Here is a 24324-nt window from a genome sequence, read left to right on the forward strand (position 1 = left end):
CCTCTTGCCCTCACTTGGATTAGGAATCTCACTTGGCAGGACCATCCACACCACTACCACCCACCGCTCCTCGGTGCCAGCCTCACCTCTCCCCCACCACCAACCCCCCTCCCCCCGGTCACAACACTACCACCCGCCGCTCCTCTTCGCCGGCCTCACCTCTCCCCCACCACCAACCCCCCCCCGGTCACACCACTCTGTGTCCCTGTCTCCCGCTGAGGCCCCCTGCCCCCGGGAATCACCTCCACCTGCCCTCCCCCCCCCCGGGTAGCGTACCCCCATGCCCCCGGGTGTCACCCCCCCTACTGCCCCCTGTGTCGGTCCACCCCGGACCCTGCCCCCCACCCCTTTCCTCGGTGCCCCCCTGTCAATTGCACGTGTGCTCCAGCGGCCTGGTGGTGCACGCACGCTGCGGCTGCTCCCCCTCATCGGGCACTTCAGCCTCCTCCCTCGCACCCGCTCCGGGTTGCCGTGCGCTCGGTGGCCTGCGCTGCATGCTCCGCCCCCACCGATCAGAGCGCCCGGACAGGAGAGAGGCGCCTTCTGGACCGGTGGGAGCGCGGAGACTGGACGGAGGTGGCTGGTGTTCGCAGGTGGGGGGAACGGGCGGGTCCTCACTGCAGTTGTGGGTGCCCGAGGACATTTGTGTGTGTGAGTATGTGTGTGACACTGGGTGTATGTGTGTGTGACACTGTGTGTGTGACACTGTGTGTGTATATGTGTATGTGTTTGACACTGTGTGTGTGTGTGACACTGTGTGTGACACTGTGTGTGTTTCTGACACTGTGTGTGTGTGTGTTTCTGACACTGTGTGTGTGTATGTGTCTGACACTGTGTGTGTGTATGTGTCTGACACTGTGTGTGTGTCTCTCACTGGGTTTGTGTGTGTGGCACTGTGTGTCTCACTGTGTTTGTGGTACTGTGTGCTGCGCGGGGAGGGGGAGGACCGGAGCAGCGCAGGGGGGGGGGGAGGAGGACCGGACCTGCGCAGAGGGGGAGGGGGAAGGACCACAGCTGCGCATGGGTGGGGGGAGGCGGAGAGAGACGAGAGGAACGGGGGGGAGGGGGGTGGCGAGAGGAAGGAGCGGGAGGTTTTGGTCCCGGGCAGCGCCGGGTCTCTCAGCTAGTAATATATATGTGTGTGTGTGTGTGTGTGTGTGTGTGTGTGTGTGTGTGTGTGTGTGTGTGTGTGTGTGTGTGTGTGTGTGTATACACACACACACCAACATATATACACATACACACACACACACACATATATATATATTTTTTTTTTTTTTTTTAATTAACACACATTCCCAGATAGCTCAAACTCCTACATCCACCACATCATAAATATATATTTATGCCAAAATGAGTGCTACTGATCGTGGCAAATGTATACGTACAACAGAAGACACGGGTGCCCAATGCTACATCAAATTGACAAAACATATATGGTAAAGAGTATAAAGTATAAATACTTGAATAATAATAGTAATAACTTGGTTATTTAGTTAAACCCTTTGGCCAAAGCGTCGTAAGCCTCCATACCAACGTCAAGGTAAACCAAAAATGCAGGTCCTAACACTAAAACTGTGAACCCTCACGCTCACATATACTATGTTTATGTATACTGTATATGTATACACATATATAGATACACACGCATGTATATATACATATAAATATATGCATGCATCAAAAAAAAAAAATATATATATACACACACACATTATATACTTATACACACACACGTGTTTGGATCTCACATGAGGTAGGGGGGAGGATCAGAAATCCTTTAATGATTATTAGTTACTGAATAACTAAACAGAGCTACCATAACCCCCGCAAGCTCCTCTGACACCGCATGGGTTACATAAAGTAGCTCTGTGCCCTAAGTGTTTTAGGTCTTGTCATATAGACTAACCTGAATATGCAGTACTCTGCATGGTTAACACTTCACCTCAGCATGTCTCCAACTCCACTCCCTCTTCCCCTTTCACCCCCCTCCACCTGCCCATCGTCCTCAGTGTCACCACATTGGGGGAACTTGGGAGAGCCCCACTGTGTGACAGGCCTAAGGCATGAGTTCTGAGCATGTATGTACTGTAGTATGTTCCACTAAACTGCAAGTGCAGTCGTGTAAGTATCCTTGGGGCAACTTTCTTATGTGGACTCTTGAGGATAATTTGCGTGAATGCCCCTGAAGTCTGTAAATTCCCTTGGGGAAGTATAATTTATGGTTCCCTTTGTTTACAAACGTTATAATACTACCTTGGGGCAATTAGCGTGTGCGCAGGTATTAAGCATGAGAGTTCTCCATCTCGCATGCCCTAGGGTAATTGAGCTGAGCTCACCTCTCGTGTGGGGTAATTTGTGTGTGTAAGGCGTCTGCGCTTGCTGTCTCTGCACGGTTGTTAACATGCCCTTGACGAGGCTACTAAGATATTAATCAGCTGCAGCAGATCATGCGTCTGACGGGAACACCTCCCTCTTATCTCATTAACAGGATGCCCAGCCACGAGGTGAGACAGCAGGGCTGGGGTGGGCAGGGAGACAACTAAACCCTCAATGGCTGGGGTCAGGCTCAGCCCATCACAGCGAATGTTACCTCTCATTCTCACCTGATGCAGCCTCTCCATTTCTTCAGTCACCCAGTTATGACTCCAGTTCATGCAGTTCACCCAGTGCAGCCTCAATCATTGATTTAATTTATTTACCCAGCTCACACTCACATGTATGCATTCACCTTTGCATAGCTCCATTCATTCACCTGTATAAGCCTGTGTCATTCATTTATTCACACTCACATGCATGGAGTAACTCATTTATTCACCTTGGGCAGAGTTCCACATTCATTTACTCACCTTCACCGTGTCTCTCTTTATTCACCTGGTGCAGCATCTCCTTCATTTACCCAGTGCAGAGACCCATTAATTTACTCACCCAAAGCAGCCTCATTGAGTCATTCACCTCAAGTATCACGTTTCTTCCTCTACGTGGAGCAGCCTCTCATTCATTCATTCATTCATTCATTCATTCATTCACCCATAGCACCTTGTACATGCATTCATTTACCTTGGGCAGTCCCTCCTCAATTTATTCATTCATCCCATGCAGCTTCATTCACAGCCCCTCATTTGTACACCAGGTGCCCCATGCATTATCAGCACTGAATGAGAGCCGCACAAGGAGAAGGTGGGCAAACACCTCTATCCCACTATATCCTGCATGAACCTGGGAGAGGCGGGAGGGAGGCAGTTACTTATTCGCATGTTAACTGCATGTTCGCATGTGTTAGCCATTCTTACCCGCAGCATCATAGCATGTGACTACCCAGCTAGAACCAAACGAGGGAGTCTCCCATTCCCTCTCTAGCAGCTGATACCCTCACTGGTATTAAAGGCCGGTCTACCCCAATGCTCTGTAGCCTTGCATAGTCATCAGTGACATCATAAATCCAATATGTTTGCTGCCTTTGCTCCAAAGCAGGCTACACCCTAACAAATGTTAAGGTCTCTTCTATTATTTAAAAACATGTTTTTTTTTGTTTTTTTTTAGGGGGGTGGTTCAAAGTGCATTAATTATAACTGTATAAAAACAAAATCACAATGTCAGTTTGATGTCAATTATAGTACAGGAAATTCCAGGGATCATTGTAGTTTTCCATAACAGTGGGATACAATGTAACAATTATCTAGTAGCAGAGATGGTTCTTAGACTGGGGATATATCACTGCTAAAGAAACTGAACTGCATATTAAAATCCTGCTCTATTCAAATGCGCCCTCTCATGCTGTCACCAAATGGTCCCTGTCACAGGCTGAACCAATAATGCCATCAGGAGGTGACGATTGCACAGCAGAGACATGCAGAACAATTAACATTGCACTACACAGAGAACATCCAAGAAGCAATGTTAAGGGTATTTTAGGACTTTCTAGATTAAACGCACATCACCTGACATGGAAACAGGATGAAAACAGCAATACCTACTAACTAACCTACCCCCTTTTATTTCCAGAATAGTAAACAGGGGTCCTTTTGGAGCAGAACCATGCTATTATCAACTCTCGGGACACCCCAGTTCTGCTTCCTTGTTTTTAAAAGGGATTTAAATAATTGTCCAATAGGAAGCCACAACCGATGTTACGGCTTCTTATTGGCCGTCATTTTGTTTCCCCTGAAGAGAGATTTCTACACGGGTACTTCACCGGTAAATATCTCTGGAATAAGGAGTGAGAGATCCCCGGAGTTGTTAATAGCGCTGTTTATCTCCAGGTGAACATCACCTCCCAGGTTCAATGTTAAGAAAATTAATATATATGTTAGGTAATAAAAAAGTGCAGGGATGGGTTGCTGCATTCACGGGTTTATTAATTGGGGTGTAGCTGGGGTGTAGCTTGTATTTAAGGGGTTAAGATAAATCGCCTACATTTTCTGATATCATTGGTGAATCTTCAAATATCTTTTTAGCCAAGTCCAAACTTATTTGAAAGTGTATCTCCTCCCAGGGACCACTTCATCCTCTCTTTACTAATTTCTCTGTAATCTTACCCTATCTTTCTCTGTCTCCCCCCCTTCTCCCTCCAGGCCAGGAACTACATACAGTCGTTGCCATACATGCCTAAGATGAATTTTGAGGATGTGTTTCTGGGAGCCAACCCACAAGGTTCGCGGGAGAGAGTGGGGGTCGTCTTGGAATGTGGGACATTCTTCTGCTACAGAGACATCACACTTAATTTCTTGATCAAGCGCAACTCCCATTCCCTCTCCATTTATTCAGTTCACTCTCTCATTCCCTCCTTCATCCACACATTTACCGTCTGCAGTTTTCTATTCCCTCTCCTGGTGTCTCCACACATTCCTTCCCTCCCTTGCCTTCTGCAGACTCTCATTCCCTCTTTCCCTTGCCCTCTGCAGACTCTCATTCCCTCTTTCCCTTGCCCTCAGCAGTCTCATTCCCTCCTTCCCTTGCCCTCAGCAGTCTCTCATTCCCCCTTTCCCTTGCCCTCTGCAGTCTCTCATTCCCTCCTTCCCTTGACCTCAGCAGTCTCTCATTCCCTCCTTCCCTCGCCCTCTGCAGTCTCTCATTCCCTCCTTCCCTCGCCCTCTGCAGTCCCTCATTCCCTCCTTCCCTCACCCTCTGCAGTCTCTCATTTCCTCCTTCCCTTGCCCTCTGCAGTCGAATTTCTGCTCCTGCTACCCCCGGTCACACACTCTACCTGCTCTGCCTCCTCAGCCGTGGACCTGCTGGAAAAGATGCTGGTTCTAGACACAGACAAGCGGATCACTGCAGCCGAGGCTCTGGCCCATGCCTACTTTGCTCAGTACCATGACCCCGATGATGAGCCTGTGGCTGATCCATATGACCAGAGCTTCGAGAGTCGCGAGCTGGACATCGAGGAGTGGAAGAGTGAGTGTCTCTTCTCCCTACTACTCAGGGCACAGCACCATTACCTCCCCCCCCCCCCCCCAAATCCACCCACACTGACTACTTGCAGGAGGAGTAGTTATGGGTGGCGACAATAGTTATGGGAAGTGGTTTTATGAAGTGTGGGTTCATGATCAATGTTTAGAGATACTCAGTGTCATTGTGTAGTGCAGTGTGCACATACTCGGTCTCATCATAAGGTGCCCTTTCCAGGTCTGACGTATGACGAGGTGGTCTGCTTCGTGCCTCCTCCCCTGGACACAGAGGAGATGGAATCTTGAGGGACTGCTCCTGAGGTGCTGTCAGTCACTGTGAAGGCCGGGGTACTATCCGACCCCTCCTGCTATCATACAAAGTGCATCTTGGGCCGCGGTGTTGGGGATTTACACTTATACATATCTCTCTCTCTATATATAAATATATATATATTTTTTTTTTCCTGTGCTGGGGAGAGTTATTTATATAGGATATCTATGTAACTCCTGCTGCATGCGCTCCCCAGTTGACCTCTTTCTCTCCCCATCCCAGCGTAGATGGGAGGTCCATGTTCCACCTGTCTCGCTTGTCTTTGGAAGAATCAGCAAAAGGGTTTTATTGGAGAATGTATTTAATAGGTATCAGTGTTTGCTGCAGCAGGGAACTGGCTGCCCCTACTGTATATCCTAAAGTCTGTCTGTAGAGTGTCATTCCACACCCCACGCGAGTAACTTTGGCCCATATGGGTTATGAGGGCTGAATGCTGCAGGGAGGGGGAGGTATTTTGCCCTTGAGATGGGTATTTTTCCCTGTAATGGGGGTATTTCCCTGATATCAACTTATGTTGTATACTTCTAGCTGTTATCCCGAAAATCTTATATCTTATTTTTTTTCTCTTGATAAATGTATATCTCGAGGGAAAAAAATATCAGCAGATAGGAATATTTAAGCAGCAAAACACAGCTTCTGTGCAAGCCTCCCTCTTTATTCAGCTTTGCAGAGGGGATGTAAAGGTGTGTAGAGCATATATAGAGAAGCAGGCCCATTTGGCAGTGAAACGGTTACATGGTCAGTCCAATGTACGTGCAAAGTGACCTAATGACCGTGACATTTTTAAGGGTCCGTCCCACGTAGGACCAAAGTAACCCAATAGTAACATTTAACACTTTGCTTCCCTTGGGACAACCTTATCAAACTGGTAAAATAAATTCGTTTAAAATGAGAAGGTATCCATTATAAATACAAATATATATATATTTTATGGTGTCATTTATCGAGATTTAACACGTTAAACATATCACTATCATTACTGTAGGTCACTTTGGTCCTACATGGGATTGACCCTTTAACCATGTAACTTAGGTCCCCAGTGGGAGATTTAAAGGTTTACAGTGGAGCAATCTTCAGCACTTTTTAGCCCAAGTGAAGTGGCCCTCTTGCACAAGGAACGGGGTTAAGTCTTGTTTGAAACTTAAATCTTTGTGTCCCTTCTCTTGGTCCCCAGTGTGCTGAATTTGGGGAACTACATCCAATGCCATAAACGAGCACTGGTCAAATAAAACCTATTTTTCAAATGAATTTTTGTGAGTTTATTTAATCTTTTTTTTTTCTTTCTACATGGCAGATATTGTGTGTGTGTGTGTGTGTGTGTGTGTGTGTGTGTGTGTGTGTGTGTGTGTGTGTGTGTGTGTGTGTGTGTGTGTGTGTGTGTGTGTGTGTGTGTGTGTGTGTGTGTGTGTGTGTGTGTGTGTGTGTGTGTGTGTGTGTGTAACAAAGTGACTGTTCTAATGCGCTCAAACCCCGAAATATTTTCATTAATTCAAAAGCTAACTCTAAAACTAAACTTTTAATGATATAACTAAAACTTGATATACAGTACATGGAGATAATCGTGAATATTCCACTGTTGATGTTCTTATTGAAACTGAGTTTGGTTCCATAAATTTCAGAGTTGGTATAGTACCCAAACTGGCACATGATTTAATAATACGGACCGACTTTTTCCATTTTCTAAAAATTTGGTCCTCCAGTCAGAATAGCACCCAGTGTTCAACAGCGGACCATAAAGAGGTAACAGAAGAAACAAATCCTTTCCCTTTTTCAAAAATGGACGTAGATGAGGTCACAAATTAAAAGGGGAAAGCGGTAGAGTCCTACATTGCCGTGATCAGGAGCGGAGAGGGTCAGAGTTCGGGTGAAAGCCAATGGTCAGAGATAGAGCTAGAGATAAACACAGACCGAGGGAGGGAGGCAAGGATGAAGTAAGCACTTCGTAACCATCAGAAGACTTATGCGCAGCCAGTTTGGTAGAGGGCTAGCTGAGCATATAAGAGGCCAGGAACCACTTGGTTGCTTGCATGAATTAGGGCAGACCTGCCCACAAGGTAGCTGCTGTCCAATGAGAGACGGAGGCGGAGAAGACCGCAGGTGAATATGATGTTTACTCAAGGGCGATTGACACTTCACGCGTTGTTCGCCTGGCGGCGTGATGCGATAACGTGTCTGATACTTTGGGAGCATTGGGAAGACCCTTCAGGGGAACAAAGTGAGCTTGCCTGGAGAAGCGATCCACTACTACCAGGATGGTGTTCATGTCACGGGAGACCAGGTTTATCAACACCTTTTTATACCGGGATCTTATGATTGAGCAAAGCAAGGAGGTAAAATAAATTGTAATTTATTTCAGGAAAAGACATACACGCAATGTAACAGAATTTACACGGTTAACACACTTACTGGGAACGGGGCTAACGAATAAACTTGTCCTTTAAATGAAATTCAGAAAAACCTCTGTAGGAGCCCTTTCCAATGACCGGGAGGTACTCCCAAAATCCTGGAACTGATTTCGGCATGCAATGACAGCCGCGACCGCTATGTTCTCAAAAAGTGGGACTTAGAAAATGTTCTCACTCAAAATCTTTGAAGCCGGCTCGCGTCTATTCAGTACAGAGCATCTTTGAATTTGCCACTGTTGGTTTGGCGCTAGGAATCTCCGCTCCTGATTGGCTGCACAGCTCCTTATGGGGTTCAGTGTCCCATTCACAAACCTCTACAGCCTAACCCTAAGGGCTGTTATATAGTGTGTGCGGCCATTACTTAGCAGTGCTTTATAGACACAAGCCTGGGAAATTTTTCTGCATTTAAACCTCTATTTTGTGCTAATTGAATAGTTATATATGTGATTTCAGTTCTCTCAATAGGTGTTCATGAATACACCATCTCAAACGCAATGAGTTCTCAACAGAGTATTATTGACAATACCTTTTAAATGTGATTCAGCATTACGTAGAGGAGTTCATGAATATACCAAACTGATCACACAACTAGCACTTTAGATATTCAGTTTTTGTGTATAATCAACAACTGGTTAATCAAGGTGCCTAGAGACATCATTTTTTTTAGTTAGATGTCTCAATCTATGGTTATTAAACCTGTAAATGTTGTTTTTGAGCTACATTGAAGTAAGTCTTGAATCATATCAAGACATTATTTGCGTTGTTCATTTTAATTACCACTATTCTCTCTAGAGGGGTTAATTAACCACCTAGCTGGGTCATAAGGGGCCCGATTCCACTACCTATATCAATTATATGGTGGAGTTCACATATACATTTCCAAACATATATTTATGTATGGTATTTACTCCTTAATGTAAAGTATATATACAGTATTAGATAACGAGTCAATAGCTAGGTGGCGCTATTGCTCAATTTTCATCAGCATAACCCGATTTTCTGGACCTTAGTTCAAGGTACATTCAAACAGACCAAACGAGAGTACTAATTTAGTCGTTTTTTATTCTTGTATCATTACTTATCGTGAGATCGTGTGTGTTCGTGCTGTTTGTTTAGTAGTGTTTTGTCCAACATTATTTTAACAATCGACCATTAAAGATTACGTTTTAATTTCTTCATTTACCCACATTTTTTGGCGCGTGCTGTACCTAAAGGGGTCTTTTTCACTTGCTTCGGCAAGTTTTTGTTGTTCAATGTATTTGTTTGTTATGCTTATTCTGTAATGATGTTTAGCCATGTCCGTTTGTAGTTTGTTTTGATATGCTAATGAGCAATTGAACTGTCTGCCGATTGGTTGGAATTGAACCAATCATAGCCGCCGAATGGGTGAAAGTATTCTTACCCATTACACATTATTATACCCCTGAGGAAGTGATGGAACTAAATGTGTAGGGTCAGAGGTCAAGGCGATCATGGACAGGAGTGTGCGCAGCATTTCAAACGTGGTGACTAAGGAGAGAGAAGGAGCTGTTTTGCCACAGTTGGACTCACATGCTTGTATTTAACTGCTGTGTTGTAAGTAGGATTCTGGTTTTATAACCAGATCATCTTCAACAAGCCATCTCTATTTTTATGGAACATATAGTAGTTTTCATTATTTTTTTAATAAATTAGTTCAATTGTTCATTTAGTCAGTGAAAGATATGCTTGTCTCTGAAATGATTGTCTGAGAATCTGCAGTGGTTACACTGGGAACTGCAAAGGGATCAGAGAAATAGACGCTTGTCTCTGAACTTGGTGTCTGAGGATCAGTAGTGGGTACACTTGGTACTACAAAGGGATCAGAGAAATATACGCTCGTCTCTGAAGAGGGTTTCTGAGGATCAGCAGTAGTTACACTAGGTACTGCAAATGGATTAAAGAAAGGTACGCTTGTCTCTGAATTTGGAGTCTGGGAAACAATAAGTATACCAGATACTGTGGGGAATTTAATGGGAAGAACCATAGAAACAAAGACGGGGCTATCCAACATTGCATGGAACCCAGCAGTAGGGGTACTTTTCTTGGAAAAATCAGAACTAGGTATATTTAACCATGTGGGGACATTAGTGAAAGGTCTGTTTGTCTCTGAAGTGGGTTTCTGAAAATCCACAGTAGATATACCAGATATGATGGGACACTTTGTGGCAAGAGCCTTAGAAACAGTCAAAGGGACCTCAGACATTGTAGGCGAATAAGAGAAAGGAGAACCTGCTTTTAAATCTGATGTCTTATAACTAGCAACGGTTACAGCAGGTACTGCATGAGAGTTAGAGAGGATGGAGGTGCAGTGACAGAGCTGTGTGTGGGAGGGGTCTGAGACCCATCATGGCCACAGCCCCAGGTGGAGTGAGAGGAGTAAGGCCTCGGCCATGTTTAGCGCTTGCTTGCGGAAGCGCGCTGAGGCGCGCTCCCGCTCAGCACTGAGCCCCTACAGCGGCAATTAGAGCCACTTTAGTAGGGGCTCGCCTACGATTCCACAAGTACGCGGAAGCGTAGGTCTTAGGGGAATTTAAAATTCCTCCGCTTGCCGGCGCGTCAGGCCGGTCACGTGAGCGGTTCGCCCAATGAGGGCGAACCAGCTCCGTGACGCAATTGGCCCGCCCCCGGCCCGCCCCCTGACGGCGCGCCGGGCAAGCAACCGCAAGGCCAGGGAAAGCACCCACTTTCCCTGAGCCTCGGCGCGCCTCAGCACGCCAGCGGTAAGCCTGGCCGAGGCCTTAGGCTGCTGAGGAGTGCAGCTAAAGGAAAGAAAAGTTTGTCTCCAGAGAAAGAGATGAAACTGCAGACAGCGATAAGTAAAATAAAGAAACAGAAGAGAAACCCGTCAGTGTTCAGTCTACGCTCTTGCTTCCTAAGATGGTAGAAAGTAGATAGTTTCTCTCCTTCCTCTTGCAGCTCCTGTGGCATGAAGTGCTTCCCCCCACTTCAGAGATGGACACCATTGGAGAACTCAGTCGGTGAACCAGACAACCAAGAAAGAAAGCACAGGAGCGCACCAAGGTAAGGATAAGGTATATTTAGGTAAAAACAACGACAATATAGTAACTTACATGTATGTAAAAGTTAATTCATGTACATGTCAAATTAGCTCCTCATCGGATCAGCTTTGCAATAGATCAAGCAGGGGGGCAAGGTATAGTGTCCTATGCAGCAGTCCCGCGTGCTGGGACTGATTCCGGGGCACTCACTGTTGATCACTTCTGCCTGTATGCGGATGTAAGCGTGATGCGAGTGCGCATGCGTGGAAAAAAGGCCCCCTGTTCGCAGAAGCCGGATGGATTCCGGAGTCACGACCGGAGCAAATACACTTGTGTATGCCAGCCACCAATTGATAGGCTGGTTACACACTTCGCGACGCGTTTCGTTTCGAGGTGTTCCCTACCTGTCTTCTGGTTTAGGGGGGATTCCGATTGTCTCCCGCGTGAAGCTTGAGTGTAGGTATATTTCAATTAAGATATATATGGTAAACTTAGATATCCAGATCCAGAGTGTGGGAGACAGACAGACAGGAGAGAGAGACACAGACAGAGAGAGGGGAGAGAGAGACAGAGAGAGGGGAGAGAGGGGCGAGAGAGATAGAGGGGCGAGAGAGACAAATAGCTGTGTGATGACCTTAACTCAATGCGTTTTGCGTCAAATTATGTTTCATCGGGGTGATGAAGCGTCATTTGACGCAAAACGCGTTACTGTGAGGTCACCATGCAGCTGCATGATGCTGGACACCTGGAAGCTGACATCCCCCTACCTCCACGAGGATGCCAACTCCAAACTGCATTCTCCACTTTTAACAACTTGCTGTCTGGACTGCTTTCCTGATCAGATATTGGACTGTGAGATTGCGGGGTTCTGGTTCTTCAGGATCTGCCACTCTGTGGATGTGTCTTTTTGGATATGTGGATGACTATATCTACATGATCCTATTTTATATGTAAGTGTATTTCGTTCCTTTTATAAAAGTTATTGTGCTGGAACTTGTGTTTTTCCTTTTTGCTCCCCTCTTTGTTGTTTTACAGGCAAGATGCAATCCGCCTCTCTCCTCCTCCCCTCAGTCTAGGCCTCTCCCTCCCTGGCTCCGTAGGTACCACATGATCTTCAACACCTGGCAATCCCGTGACAGTGAGCAGGCCCTGCATGCCATTGCAATCCTTAAAAAGCTTACTTTTTAAGATCTTTTATTTTAAATAATTAGCAAATTGTTGAAATATCATGATTGCCAGAGTTATTCTAGCTTGGCTATCTTATAGCGGCCAATTATGTAAACTCTCGCTGATGTTCTGCATCTCGCTGATTTAGAGTTAGTCTCACTGATTGTGAGCAGAATCATTTTTATAGACTTGATTCAGTGAAAATGATAAAAATGAGTACCTTTCCATTATAATGCGATATTTTTGATACAGAACCTCCAAATCTTAGGAATTTCGGAGCTTGTAGGCCGACATCTCTGCAGCACATTGGTCTATTGAGAATAGTGCTGTGAATTCCATGTGGGAACCTAGAAGTTGCCAGTGGGAATTTTATTCTGTTCTTGGTCTCTGATGACTGAACAGCTGACAATATAAAGGCATGTTTTAGATGACCACAACAGGACTCAGAATGTGCTCTTCTACTGTATGTACTGTAGGCGTAAAAAAAAAAACAAGAAAGAAAAGCAAACCTTCGGTAGGTGAGATGGAGCTGCACGGAAATTAAAAAAAGAAATATAGATTGCAGATTTACAACTAAGTGCACATTCACAGAAAGTTGGATATCCTTTCATTTACTTATTTCAGGGCATTCAGTTGTATCTATTGCAGATGGTGTGTTTTTTAAAACTGCCAGGCAAAACATTATGATGTTGAATGTGTAAACAGAGGAAATTGGTTGGGCTTAAGACAAAAAACTAAGGCATACATAGAAAGTTAGTGAGAACAGCCCCTTCAAGTCTCATGCAATTTATATGTCTTATGCACTAGCTCACGGTATATCATATGGTACCAGGAGAGCCCGAGGCAGCCCTGCCTTTATTTGCCATTGCTCATCCCTGTTTGTCATCAACCCATCCACTTTTATCATTGCCACGCGCCCGTTTAATCTTCACCCCGCCATCCTTTCTTCACTACCTCACCCATGGCAGACGCTCCTCCTTTGCTCTGGAGGGGAGGAGCAATCTCGGATAGATCTCACGCAGGTGTGAAGCCCAGTCTCACTCCGGAGTGACGCACCCTTGACAGCTGAGTGATAAAACAACACATATTGAGGAATTTGGGATGAGCGGAGGAAAAAATTAACAGATGGGATTTTTCTGCAGAAATTAATTCAGCAATGTACGGTATATAGCCAGGCTAGGTTTTGCGTACATTGTGAAAAGTTGTGAAAATCCATTAAAAAAATTCAGCAGAAATTCTGTTGTAGCAGAAATAGCTAGTTTTATTGATCTTAATCTGTGAGGGGTTACGAGATCAAAAACCACATTTAAATTATTGACAGTGGAAAAAATATACATTAGGTGACATTTCTAATACAAAGAATGTGTAGAAGTAATTTTGCTGCCAGTAAATGATTATTAGTCAGCACAATAAAAAGGGATGTCTAAATGCCATAAAATCAAAATGTAAGATATTGTACAAGTTGCAGGATCCTAGGTTTGTTAGAGCAGGGGTGTGCAAACTGGGGGGGGGGGCACCCGCCACGGGGCACGCTAGGTTAGCTTCTGGGGGCCCCGCGGTTTACTGAGGCCCTGCGGTTTACTGAGGCCCCGTGCACTTCCTGAAGGCACTTAAATTAAATGCCGGGGAAACGGCAAAGGCCTCTATAAACTAAACTAAACTGCACTTACATTGGCTCAGACGGCTTCTGGAGATGCGTCACCATGGCAACGCCACGTCAAATGGCGCTGTGGGGTCATGTGAAGTCACATTACAATGGCAACGTGACATCATGATGCCCAAAACGCCAGAGCTGAGGTAAAAAAAGCAGGGAAAAAATAATTGCGCTCCGCTGTGTTAGAGCACAGTTTATGTCAACAGAGCCATTAAAGTGGCTCTTGGGAGCGAAAGAGTTAACCCATTTCAGCACATTGTTTGACCAGCTGGTTAACAACATTGATAAACTTTCTAGGCAACAAGTGATAGTGTGGCCTTTTATTTAAAGGTCCACAGTAGCCAAACATCTGCTACTATGCTGAAAAGGGGAGGTCCTACTTAGAAACAAATTCAATTCGTGACAATAACATGCTAAATGGTTTACATCTAAGTGACTAACACCATTAAAAAAAAATAAGACAAGTATTTTATATATTTTTTTTAATGTAGTTTGCAAACATGGTAAATTGAAGGTTAGAATGCAGAATCCTCTGGCACTGAAGGGGTTACATATGGTTGTACACCTACACATTTATAACCAGATATCACCAGATAAATACACTGAATGTAAAAGGGAGACTCTCTGCAACATACATAAAAAGGCTTTGAAAGGCCTCTAATGGCAGGTGTACAATGCAGCGATAATAGAAAGCTGCATGTACAGCACTAGTGTTGTGAGAGAAGCCCAAGCACACACTGATGGAGAGAGGAAGTCATTAGGTCTGAACAATGCTGATCTCAACAAACAAGATAAGATGTACCAGGCTCTGTGTTTACTCAGCTCTCAGCTGCCCCCGCACTGCTCAGAAAAGCAAAGCATCAAAGGAGAGAGGGAGATTGGAGCATGAAAAGAGCATGAAAATCATATATCTGATCAGCCAGCCTGACAATAAGCATAATAATTCAACAGTGACATCACCAACATGGAGCATTATTCCATACCCAGGGCGAGATAAGGAATTTGCTCCGGGTGGTTACTTATCAGGCTGGGGAACCAGAGCATTACTGGTGAAGAAATTGAAATGGCAGATTTATCAAAGAAGAAAGTCCCATTGATCAGCAGTGAGATTTTTTTCCGATGAGACATCTGGTTCTATTTCTGCTCTAGTTTTACAGTCAAAAGGCGTTGTACAATAGAGGGATACTTATCAATGTAGAGGCCCCCCAAAAACTGCACCAGAATAATAAAAGGAAATAAATTGCCATTGATTTGTAAGTAATTTTCTTTCTTTGCTAAATATGGAACCAGTTTCGGAGCTGTATGACTTTGATAAAAGCCTTCATGGCTTCATGTGTTTCTGCAGACCCTCTTTAATACTGTACACTAGGGCAGGTATTAGTTAATTCTTTAGCACAGGGAGCTCAGTCATTAAGACTGAGCCACTGATTGAATCACTTGTGCTGAAGCAGGGATATCCTTAAAATCTGACCTGCTGGTGGCCCTTGAGGACTGGAGTTAGCCATCCCTGCATTAAGGTGTATTTATCAAAGTCTACCAGCAGCAAAATCTGGGCAATGATTCTGTACCAGATGTATTAAAGAAGAGTAATCTGACAGACATAAATGGGATTGTCCATTGGATACATTTGTTGCAGTTTTTGCCCTAGATTTGGAGCCATGAAAAAAAAATACAGAACAGTGTCTATTTATCAAGGCAAGACTGGTACAATTATGGGGCAGAATCCCCAGAATCATAATCTCATTTTAGGGTTCTTAAAACAAAGAAAAGGTTGAAACCACTGCCATAGAGGATGAAAGTAAAATGATTGTGCCTCTGCAGCTCAACTCAGTTTAACCCTTTGAGTGCCCAAAGATGTAGTTTCTACACCATGGGATCTGGCACTCCAGGGGCTTGGTCATGTGACCAAGGAAAGCCTTTTTTTCAGCTTAGTTTGCATCCTGCATTCCCATAGAGTGCAGGACGTGATCTGGAGTGAAGGGAAATTGTATGGGACGACTCCTCTTCCATTTCCGGGTATATGATCATGATTTTCCTGGCGGGATCCTGGCACTCTGGTTACACGGCTTCTTTGACACTCCAAGGGTTGATATAACATTTCTACACAAAGCATAGGATCATATGAAGTGACTTCCATCACTGTTTTTCTCACAAACAACATACCTGATTGCTTTATTCATGTCAATATTATCTCTCTTTAATTTATCTCTGATAATGACATTGTGTAGGTGATTCGATTCCAGGTACCCATAGTGCAGGGGTGCTCAACTCTAGTCCTCAAGGGCCACCAACAGGACCAGTTGGTGGCGGTGACAGGGTGAAGGCATTCACTAATAATTATACCTGGGAAACATATCTGACTTCTGAAACCAGTAGTCAGAAGGTTAACCCAATCAGAGCTACCTGGGCAATCGGGGCTGAATTAAGGCAGCTGTTAAAGGTGCCAGACCTAAGCAGGAAGTAGAGAGATTTCCCAAACCAGGAAGCATGCCGAAGGCTCTGCTCCCTCAGACAGAAGATTGCCACCTGCAGTGATCAGCCTTCCAAACCGGCAGATGAAACTAAAGCTGCTGTTGCAGTATCCTGAAGTGATTACATGGACTCTCTCTCTAAGGACAAAACTTCCCAAACACAGTTAAGAACTTTATAGGGGTGATTTACAAAGCAGTGATAAAATCAGTGCATTTGTGCCCAACTATGCATAGATTTATTGCGCACAAAAGAATGAGGCCAATAATTGTATTCACTAAGAATGAAGGCCATTTTTTAAGGCCGATGGTGCATTTTTTCTATCGTCCGACTAGTTTTTGTTTCAGTGCTATCGTGCTATTAATCCTATAGCTCGATAACTGATAAAAAAAAATTTGCAGCCTGGAAGAGCTGCTTGGAAACACTGCGTTTCCATGCTCGGCTCTTATAGGCGATCGTGCAATAAAAATATGTATTTTGATAAGTGTGTGGGAGCAGTAACATTAACTATGCTCAGCCGATGTGCCAGTGGCACAGTTGAGCATATAAGGAAGTGAGGGACCAATGGGAGAAGAGGAGGAACGGAGGTGCGTCCTCAGCGGGAGCAGGGATAGGCAGAAATGCAGGAGACAGGTGTAGGCTAGGTAGCAGATTATACCTGTTGAAGCGGGGCTTGTGTGCGTTGCGCACGCATCACCTGCACGCGCTGCTGTTGCGTGAACACAAACCAGAGGTGGGACCTCCGTCAGTGTCTTCAGCAAGGAGCCGGGTGCATGCCTGTGCATAGCGCTGCGAGGGGGAAGCGCGGGTCCCGAGGATGTGCTGTCGGGAGCGTGGAGCATGGAGGATGGAGACGCTAAGGTGGGAGCGTGCTGAGGGCGGCGTGACTCCTGGTTCCTTACACCTTTGCAGTGGAGGTTGGTCAGGGAGGGAGGGGGGGGGTGGAATAGAAAGTCCTCTTTTTTGTCTCAAACCCGATACACCATCTTCTGTGTGGTCCCGTTCTCCTTTAGTGGTGGTGATTTCCTATTATCTATCTCCAGTGAGTCTACATCTACTGAGAGGAGAACGCATTTAGAACTATCATAGCAGCACTGGGGTGATGTTCACTTCTGGGATTTCTGTGTGAGCTAGCCACGGCAACCAGACTTTTTGGAATTTATTGCCAGTCTCATGAACTAGACTTGTTAATTTTTCCATCTGACACACAAACCATATTCTGTTCCTAATTTTGGCCAGTGAAGGAATCTCTTTTTTTTCTTCTTCCATAATGCAGTGATCTCACACCTCGTTGCTGTTGCAAAGTGGGCAACTAGTTTGTTTTCAACTCTGGCTAACCCCATGCATTGGTCTATTTAATAGGAGTAGCAAGGGGTCCAAAGGAATATTGAGGCCCAAAATACTCTGTAGCCAATCTTTAATTTGTTCCCATAAGGGTGCAAGACGAGGGCAGGACCACAGCATATGTAACAGGTCAGCTGGCTCTCAACATTGTTTGGGACACAATGGGGAGTAACCTGGAACAAATTGAGATAATTTAAGTGGAGTGGGATACCACCTAATTAGGACTTTATATGCATTCTCCTTTAACCTCGTGCAAATTGAACTCTTAGCAGCTCCCATCCCAATCTTCTTCCTCTAGCTCCTTACCTAGGTCTGCCTCCCACTGAGCCACATATTGTAATTTTCGAGAATAATATAAACCAGAACAGGTCACTTCTTAAAGCTGCAGTTCAGTCAATATCCTGCATGTTTGTTTTTTTTTTTTTTAATAAATCAGTTCTGTAGTAAGAAAAAATACTTTTAGCATTTTCTGTTTTAAAAAAAACAACTTTGAAAGACCAATTTTCTTGTATTCTATTTTAACACCCATTTGCTAAGGCACTGCCCCTTCATGTCCTGTCACAAGCCCTGGCACACCCCTTTGTCAGCCCTGCCCTCCCTCTAGCACATGTCAGTGCAGGAGTGCTCATGAATATTCATGATCTTCCACTGAGTGACAGAAGCAGAAGAAAAAGATATCCCTTCACTAATGATGTCACCAAATTTCGCCGATCAATACATGGAGAACGAATTGACCTGCAGCTATACAGTTCTTTAGGTAAGTAGAGATTGCCCACATGAAACTATTGAAGTAAAAAAAATAATAATAAAAAAAAGACTGAACTGCAGCTTTAAGGAGTTTTTTATAATCCATATGGATGCCTCAGAGGTAGGACTGGGATCAGTGCAGACCCAACAATTTGAAGGCATAGAACACCCTATATTGTTAATCAGCCGGAAGCTGTTTCCAAGAGAGGTGAGGTACTCTGTCATCGAAAAAGAGTGCCTCGCTGTAAAATGGGTAATTGGGGCATTAAGACATTATGTAGCAGGGGTACACTTCACACTGGTCACTGACCACACACCCTTTAAATGACTAAATACTATAAAGCACACGAACCCAAGGTTAACCCGTGGTATATGGCCCTCCAGCCCTTCTCGTTTGACACCCAGCATAGTCTGGAGTAGGAGCATGGAAATGGGGATTTTTGGTCGCAAGAAGGATTGGAGGGTTGGGTTTAAATGGAGGTGGTATGTGACAGGGTGAAGGAATTCACTGATAATTATGCCTGGGAACCATATCTCTGACTGCTGAAACCAGCAGTCAGAGAGTTAACCATCCGGAGCTACCTTGGCAATCAGGGATGAGATAAGGCAGCTGTATAAGGTGACCAACCTGAGCAGGAAGTAGAGAGATTTTTCCCAAACCAGGAAGTACACCAGAGGCTCTGCTCCTTGAGACAGAAGATTGCCACTAGCATTGACAAGCCTGCTGGACACAGCCTTGTCTAATAGGGACCAACCTTCCAACCCTGCAGAGGAAATTAAAGCTGCTGTCGCAGTATCTAGAAGGGATTACATGGACACTTTCTAAGGACAAAACTTCCAAACACAGTTAAGGACTTTATATCTTTCACTGCATAATCTTGTATAAACTAGAAGTAGGCTAGCTACCCAGGGGATAGCTAGGGACCTACTGTATTGTTAAGTCTCCTAAGGGAGTAGAGTTTTCTTTTATGGTTTGTTTTCCTTAAAGGGACAGTGTACATAATGTTTATTTGATCATGGAAAATAAACCACTGAAGGTAAAAGCCTTACCCACTGTTTGGGACTCTTACTGACCCTACCACAAGGTTATCCTGCCACAGTGGCCCTTGAGGACTAGAGTTGGCCACCCTTGCCCTATTGCCTTTTCTGACATTTAGAGGATCCTTTCACTGACTGATCAACCACAATGGATTTTTGAGTGCCTGGACCTTCAGATAGAAGGCTGCAAGACTGCTTCCGAGAGGTACAACGGCACGAATGGAGAAATAAAGTATGTTATGTTTCAATAAAAAGTTAACAGAGGTAAAAATAAAGTACCGGCTCCAGCAAAATACGTTACCTATTAGGAGCAAAAGGAAGTTAAGATTTATCATCATGTAAAAGTAGGAATATTCAGATTATTGAAAGGGCTATAGGGTCTATTTATTAAAGTTTCCCAGCATCAAAAGTAGGGCAAAGCCAGTGCAAAAAACAGCCATACTCAAAGGAAAGAAATCCTATTGAAAACAATGGGAGTTTTACTTTTGATAAATATGGCACATTTTTTTACACTGGGAGACTTTAGTAAATAACCCCCCATGTATCTAGGCAAAAGTGGTGTATTTTTGGGGCAGAACAAACTGAACCAGATGTATCAAAGAAAAAACCTATTGATTTTATACAGTGTACCATTTTTGCCTTGATAGATAAGGGTTCCCAACATCTGAAAAAGGTGAGATTATCATTTTTTTAAAAAGCAAACATGGTCCTAGGTTCCCGTATATTTCTGTTCTGATTATATAATTGTTAAAGAAAATGTAAAATGTAATAGCTCCTAACAAAAATGAGTGTCTAAATACACTAATATTAATGTGACACTATAGGTAAATAAATTGTGAACTCTAAGTGAACAAGTGATATCACATGTGAATATATATGTGAATAATTCAAATGACATAAAACCAAATCTCCACCACAAATAGTGCAAGTGCTCATGTGATACACAAATGTAAACCATTTAAATCCAGATCTGCTAAGTGACGCTAAGCATCAGAGCACCATCAAGCCTATTCAGTCAAATGGGCTTTACTATCCTCTTGGGTTTAGTAAAATTGATCCTCAGTGTTATAAATCTGTGAATAATCGTGTGCAGACTGCACAGACAGGGGGAGGAAATGAAAAGCAGTGGAGATGTGTAATGTCCTGATAGATCTATTCACTAAAGACTCCCAGCGGCTAAACTGGGGCAAAAATCAGTGCAAAACAGGCCCAGCTTTATAAAAGAAAAGCAAACCCATTGAAACACTGGTTGTGTCCCAGCTGTGCAGCCCTTAGTCTCCTTTAAGTCAAATATTCTAAGTCTCAGTCGTGTGGTGAACAGCACATTGTACTCATCGCCATCACTCTCTACATATATTTCAAGTGAGTCTCTCTAATTGAAGTCAATCAATGAAAATGTTAATGAAACAAAAAAAGGAAAACCACGCAGACAAAAGACAAGACAAGAAAAGAGACAAAAGACAAAAGACAAGAAAAGAGACAAAGGAATTGGAAAGATGCTGAAAGAAATTGGAGCAATAGGTAAAATAAAAAAAATATGTACAGTATATGGACTGAGACATTAACCATTTTGCTGCTACTAAGTGGCAGTGAAAGTGTTAAAAAAAGAAGAAGAATAAATTATATAAAAGGAGACAAATAGAGAGCTCCAAAGGAGGGGGTCAATAAATTAGGTAGGAGCTATTCTCCCCTCCCCATTCAGCACATGTAGGACCTCCCCATTCTCTCCCTCAGCATCTAACACATCCTGTTAGTCTCAACCTGCAGCAGTAGTGGTGTCATCACGGCCCCAAAGCTACTCTCTTAGGTTTTGTGTGTATTATTGTTATTTATTAACGGCTTCTGATGCTTTCAGATCAGTGAATTACTCAGCCAGAGATGCAGCTCCTCCTCCAGCTTCTGCTTTCCAGCCACCGACTGCAATGAAACCTGCAGATCCTGATCATCTGAGGTCGGATAAGAGGTTATTGTGATATTCAGGCTCCAGGTTAGACCGGCTGGAAGAGTTGGCAGTCTTTCCTGTGGCTCAGCAGCATAATCACTGTATCAACATATTAACAAGAAGGGATGGACACAGAACTGGGCGACTTTACAAGCATGGAGGAAGAAGATAGTTTAAAGGCAACAGAATTAAAGTCACATTGAAAATCTCCATTGGGAGGAAGAGTTTCAGCACCAAATGCAGTAAGTTTCATTCTACAACTCACAGATGTGTTACAAAGATGGCGCAGGATTTCATAATTGCACATCATCTAATTAGCTGTAATTTGTCGATCTTTGAAAATCAGAAACGATAGCTAAGAGGTCAATGGTGAGATACCAAAAGTAGATGATATATAAGAAGAGGTCAGTTGTGGTAGACACCAACACTTGTCAACAAAATTCTGCCAAACACTTCCACAAACACAATGGGATTGCGAGTTAATTCACAAGAGTCCACCTGGGGTAATGTCTCTCACAATAGCACTTTGGTCGAGTCACCGGGCATTGCTATCTTCATCTCTTTTGTATACTCCTTAGTTTGCATTGTAGGACTTTGCGGAAACTCTATGGTCATATATGTCATCCTGCGCTATGCCAAAATGAAGACAGCCACCAACATCTATATTTTGAATCTGGCCATTGCCGATGAGCTCCTTATGCTGAGTGTCCCCTTTCTCGTAACATCTACTCTTCTCCGTCACTGGCCATTTGGCTCATTGCTCTGTAGACTGGTGCTCAGCTTGGATGCCATGAACATGTTTACCAGTGTCTATTGCCTGGCAGTGCTCAGCTTGGATCGCTATGTGGCTGTGGTACATCCTATCAGTGCTGCCCGCTACCGCCGACCAAGTGTGGCTAAGATGGTGAATGTTGGAGTTTGGCTCTTCTCAGTTCTCATTATCCTGCCCATTGTAGTTTTCTCCAGCACTGCACCTAACAGTGATGGTACAGTGGCTTGCAATGTGCTGATGCCAGAACCGTCACAACGTTGGGTGGTGGTCTTTGTGCTTTACACTTTTTTGATGGGCTTTCTCCTCCCCATGGCTGCCATCTGCCTCTGCTATATCCTTATTATCACCAAGATGAGGGTGGTAGCACTCAAGGCTGGTTGGCAGCAACGCCGTCGCTCTGAGCGTAAGCTCACACTCATGGTGACTGTAGTGGTGACAGTTTTTGTGGTCTGCTGGATGCCTTTCTACGTGGTGCAATTGGTAGGTGTCTTTGCCAGGAAGGGTGACACCACAGTCAGCCAGCTCTCTGTCGCACTTGGTTATGCCAATAGCTGCGCCAACCCCTTCCTATATGGCTTTCTCTCTGACAACTTTAAACGCTCTTTTCAGAAGGTGCTATGCCTCAGCTGGATGGAGAATGCAACTGAGGAGCCAGTGGACTATTATGCTACAGCTCTAAAAACCAGGGTCTACAGTGCTGAGGACCTGCAGAATGGCATGCTGACAACTGGCAGCATGTACCACAATGGGACTTGTACTTCTAGAACTCATTAACACTCATGCCCTGGCACATTTTGGACTATCATCTTCTATAAAATAGGCAACAGTACCTGGAATACTACCTATTAACCAGAAGGACACCCTTATTTGAAGACTAACTCCCACTGCTTAAAGTGGGTAGAATCACATATACTTTTGAAATGACAACAGGAGGGAGGTCAGAGGTGTGTGCATTTGGGGTGTGTGATACATATATATTTATTTGGTTCTCTGAAAGAGCAAATAGATGTATTGTTGATCCTTGGCTTTTCTGAGGGTTTCGCCAACATGGATATAATCCATCATGGATCTTCCAGTCAAAGGATTAATCTTTGTGCTATGTGTGTTTCATTGGGAAGGGATTACAGCTTTGTCTCCTAAACCCTGGATTGAGTTAAAGAAAATGCTCTTTAACATGGATCTGCATTGCCAATTAAAATAAACTAATTTGAATAAAAAGTTAATTTACCATTCTCTTGCCAGAGGAGTCTGCAATGTATTTAAGTTTTCTCTTGCGTAAAAAAAATACCACCCCCCCTCGAATTAAAAATATTAAGTGAACTACTGTGAATATCACAATATGCCAACCCATATACCTTCACCCTCCTCCATAGCAATTGTTCTTTCTTTATTTCTCTGTATCTGTCAACAATTTGGTCAATTTGGGGATAGCTTTTTAATATATAAAATGCTTAATATTATGCAGAAAACACTATATGTATATTTGTGTGTGTATATACAGATGCAGCGGACGTTATTTTAAGGGATCACGGCGCCATTTTCGTGTGCGCTGCTGTACTCCACGCGGCATTAACGCCGCCAATCGCCCCAGGCACACGTGTTTATCGCGGTTGCTTTGTTTGAATTTCATGGATTGTGTGCAATTATATGCAATGAAATGAATAATTTGTAATTTGTACAGTACTGTGTTACTGTGTCAATTTCAGGTGTTTTAAAGCCAGAACACTAAAATGCCATTTTATGCACTCGCATCTTAAGGCGGTACAGTTGGAAGAAATCCTGCGCCATGACATGGGTATTCCGAGGTATACACCTCGTGATTTGTTAAAATAATGGCCGCTGCATCTGTGTGTGTGTGTATACTGTATGTATATATGTATATATGTATGTATATATATATATGTATGTATATATATATATATATAGTTAAAGAGTCAGTTGGCACTCCTGTATATGTTGGTAAGCTATAGGTGCATGTCCCATATTGATAATATAATCATACGATACCATTCCACAGACAATCCGCAGTCAGGAAATCAGGAGAC

At 44.0% G+C, this 24324-nt stretch overlaps 2 protein-coding genes across 6 annotated transcripts in view; both read left to right on the top strand.

The window, feature by feature from the left end:
* Positions 1-6969, top strand: part of MAPK14 (mitogen-activated protein kinase 14) — a 46433-nt gene extending 39464 nt beyond the window's left edge. Inside the window, exons 9-12 of one of the 4 annotated variants that reach the window (XM_075614138.1) lie at positions 2428-2507; positions 4575-4686; positions 5224-5397; positions 5629-6969. In XM_075614138.1, coding sequence (XP_075470253.1) covers positions 2428-2507; positions 4575-4686; positions 5224-5397; positions 5629-5696 — 434 coding nt within the window. In that variant the 3' untranslated portion in view covers positions 5697-6969. The remainder of the gene's footprint in view (positions 1-2427; positions 2508-4574; positions 4687-5223; positions 5398-5628) is intronic. The other 3 variants (XM_075614140.1, XM_075614137.1, XM_075614139.1) reach the window with 3 other exon arrangements.
* Positions 6970-10869: 3900 nt separating this feature from the next.
* Positions 10870-24288, top strand: LOC142502741 (somatostatin receptor type 1-like). Of its 2 annotated transcripts, none has more exons than XM_075614141.1 (2): positions 10870-11168; positions 21421-24288. In XM_075614141.1, the coding sequence occupies exon 2, from the start codon at positions 21974-21976 to the stop codon at positions 23051-23053; it is 1080 nt and encodes a 359-aa protein (XP_075470256.1). In that variant the 5' UTR covers positions 10870-11168; positions 21421-21973; the 3' UTR covers positions 23054-24288. The 2 variants fall into 2 exon arrangements, with proteins under 2 accessions (XP_075470256.1, XP_075470257.1); XM_075614142.1 differs by lacking the exon at positions 10870-11168 and adding an exon at positions 20296-21086.
* Positions 24289-24324: the final 36 nt, after the last annotated feature.

Source organism: Ascaphus truei, chromosome 9 (assembly GCF_040206685.1).
Source record: "Ascaphus truei isolate aAscTru1 chromosome 9, aAscTru1.hap1, whole genome shotgun sequence".
NCBI lineage: Eukaryota > Metazoa > Chordata > Amphibia > Anura > Ascaphidae > Ascaphus > Ascaphus truei.

What these genes read in the sequence shown, in the direction of transcription:
- LOC142502741 (XM_075614141.1), top strand. Translation starts at nt 21,974, where the DNA reads ATGGGATTGCGAGTTAATTCACAAGAGTCCACCTGGGGTAATGTCTCT.